General features: G+C 40.7%; 1 protein-coding gene across 1 annotated transcript in view; it reads left to right on the top strand.

Annotated features, from left to right (window-relative positions):
• Positions 1-2,069, top strand: part of LOC105173535 — a 5,743-nt gene extending 3,674 nt beyond the window's left edge. Inside the window, 2 exon segments of the mRNA XM_011095315.2 lie at positions 1-653; positions 1,111-2,069. The exon segment at positions 1-653 is cut by the window's left edge and continues 10 nt beyond it. Of these exon segments, the coding sequence (XP_011093617.1) occupies positions 1-653; positions 1,111-1,744 (1,287 nt within the window). The 3' untranslated portion in view covers positions 1,745-2,069.

The raw sequence follows: 2,069 nt of genomic DNA, 5'->3' as shown, positions 1-2,069 counted from the left end.
GATTGCAAGAAAGCTTTATCAGAAACTGGAGGAGACATAGTTAAAGCTCAGGAATACCTCCGAAAGAAAGGTTTAGCTAGTGCTGATAAGAAAGCCAGTAGGGCCACAGCTGAAGGAAGAATCGGTGCGTACATCCATGATAGCAGGATTGGTGTCCTAATAGAGGTGAACTGTGAGACAGATTTTGTTGCTCGAGGTGACATTTTTAGAGAACTGGTTGAGGACTTAGCCATGCAAGTGGCTGCATGCCCTCAAGTACAATACCTTAGTACTGAAGATGTTCCAAAAGAGATTGTTGATAAGGAGAAAGAAATAGAAATGCAGAAGGAAGATCTGTTGTCAAAGCCTGAGCAAATTAGATCCAAGATTGTTGATGGGCGTATTAGGAAGAGGCTGGAGGAGCTTGCCTTACTGGAGCAGCCATTTATCAAGGATGATAAAATAGTGGTGAAGGACTGGGTGAAGCAGACCATTTCAACGATTGGGGAGAACATTAAAGTCAAGAGATTTGTGCGCTACAACCTAGGAGATGGTTTGGAAAAGAAAAACCAAGATTTTGCTGCAGAGGTTGCTGCCCAAACTGCTGCTAAACCAAATCCCGCATCCGTAAAACAGGAGCCTGCAGCTGCTGAAACCAAAGAAACTGTAGAGGAGTAAGTATATGATCTGTTATACTATATATTTGTGCAACTTGCTGCCTTATTTTTTATGATAACCAATCATGTGGTAAGATAGAAAGTTCATAGAGTTCAAAATAAGTTGCTTGCAATGGATGATAATGATCACTCAATTATCTGCTTCTTAAGCAGCAAGGTAATGCTTTAATACATTGGCCCATTGCTTGCTCTCTGACAGTTCTATATATAAGCAATGATTTTTTTGTGGAAACATATAAAGAAAATTCTAATACATGGAATACGATTATTTACTTGCATGAGTGAGTGTCTTAAATGAGTTCATCTGGGCCTGCATGATCTGCAAATTGCAGCTACTAATACTGGGTGTGAGATCCATGATCTTGTACATGCATATCCCATTCCGAATAAATTTTGCATGTGATTAGATGTTGTCCACTGTGCCATTGATTAATACTTTTTCTACTACATGTAGGCCACCAAAAACTGTAGTTTCTGCTGCACTGGTTAAACAATTGCGGGAGGAAACTGGAGCTGGAATGATGGATTGCAAGAAAGCTCTTTCTGAAACTGGAGGTGACCTTGAGAAGGCACAAGAATACCTCAGGAAGAAGGGTCTCTCTGCTGCCGACAAAAAATCTAGCCGACTTGCCGCTGAAGGTAGAATTGGATGCTATATCCACGATTCCCGTATTGGAGTTCTAATTGAAGTTAATTGTGAAACTGACTTCGTGGGTAGAAGCCAAAATTTCAAAGAATTAGTCGATGATCTAGCAATGCAAGTTGTTGCCTGCCCGCAAGTGCAGTATGTATCAATTGATGATATCCCAGAAAATATTCGTAACAAAGAGAAGGAAATGGAGATGCAGAGAGAGGATATTCAGTCCAAGCCCGAGAACATTAGGGAGAAAATTGTCGAGGGAAGAGTCACAAAGAGGCTCGGAGAGCTGGCTCTTCTGGAGCAGTCCTTCATTAAAAACGACAGTATGCTAGTGAAGGACTTGGTGAAGCAAACTGTTGCTGGGCTCGGGGAGAACATAAAAGTCAGGCGGTTTGTCCGCTTCACTCTTGGTGAGACAAGTGATGCAAAATCGGAAAATGAATCCTGAGATGCAGTTAACTAGTGCTCTTGAGTTGATGCAGATTAACAAAACGACGGATCATTTCACATTTCACATTCAAATTTGCCGGTGTGGGGATGGTTAAAGTGGCTAAATTCTCGGATAGATCTATGATTGAAGTATTAGTTGATTCTTTTTGTTCTAACATAAGACGGTGTGTCTGAGAGCTCTACTCTTCTGAATGTGTACATCTGAGAGATCACAAGGGAACCGACTCTTGAGTTTGTTGTAAAATCTAAGAACAAATTTTGTAGAGATTCCTTTCCTGCAATACGTATTTATGTTTCTGAAGCCAAAAGTACGAATATTTTGT

Source organism: Sesamum indicum, linkage group LG11 (assembly GCF_000512975.1).
Source record: "Sesamum indicum cultivar Zhongzhi No. 13 linkage group LG11, S_indicum_v1.0, whole genome shotgun sequence".
In the NCBI taxonomy this organism is placed as follows: Eukaryota; Viridiplantae; Streptophyta; class Magnoliopsida; order Lamiales; family Pedaliaceae; genus Sesamum; species Sesamum indicum.
Note: the sequence above shows the minus strand (reverse complement) of the source record. Positions and strands in the feature narration are given on the sequence as shown.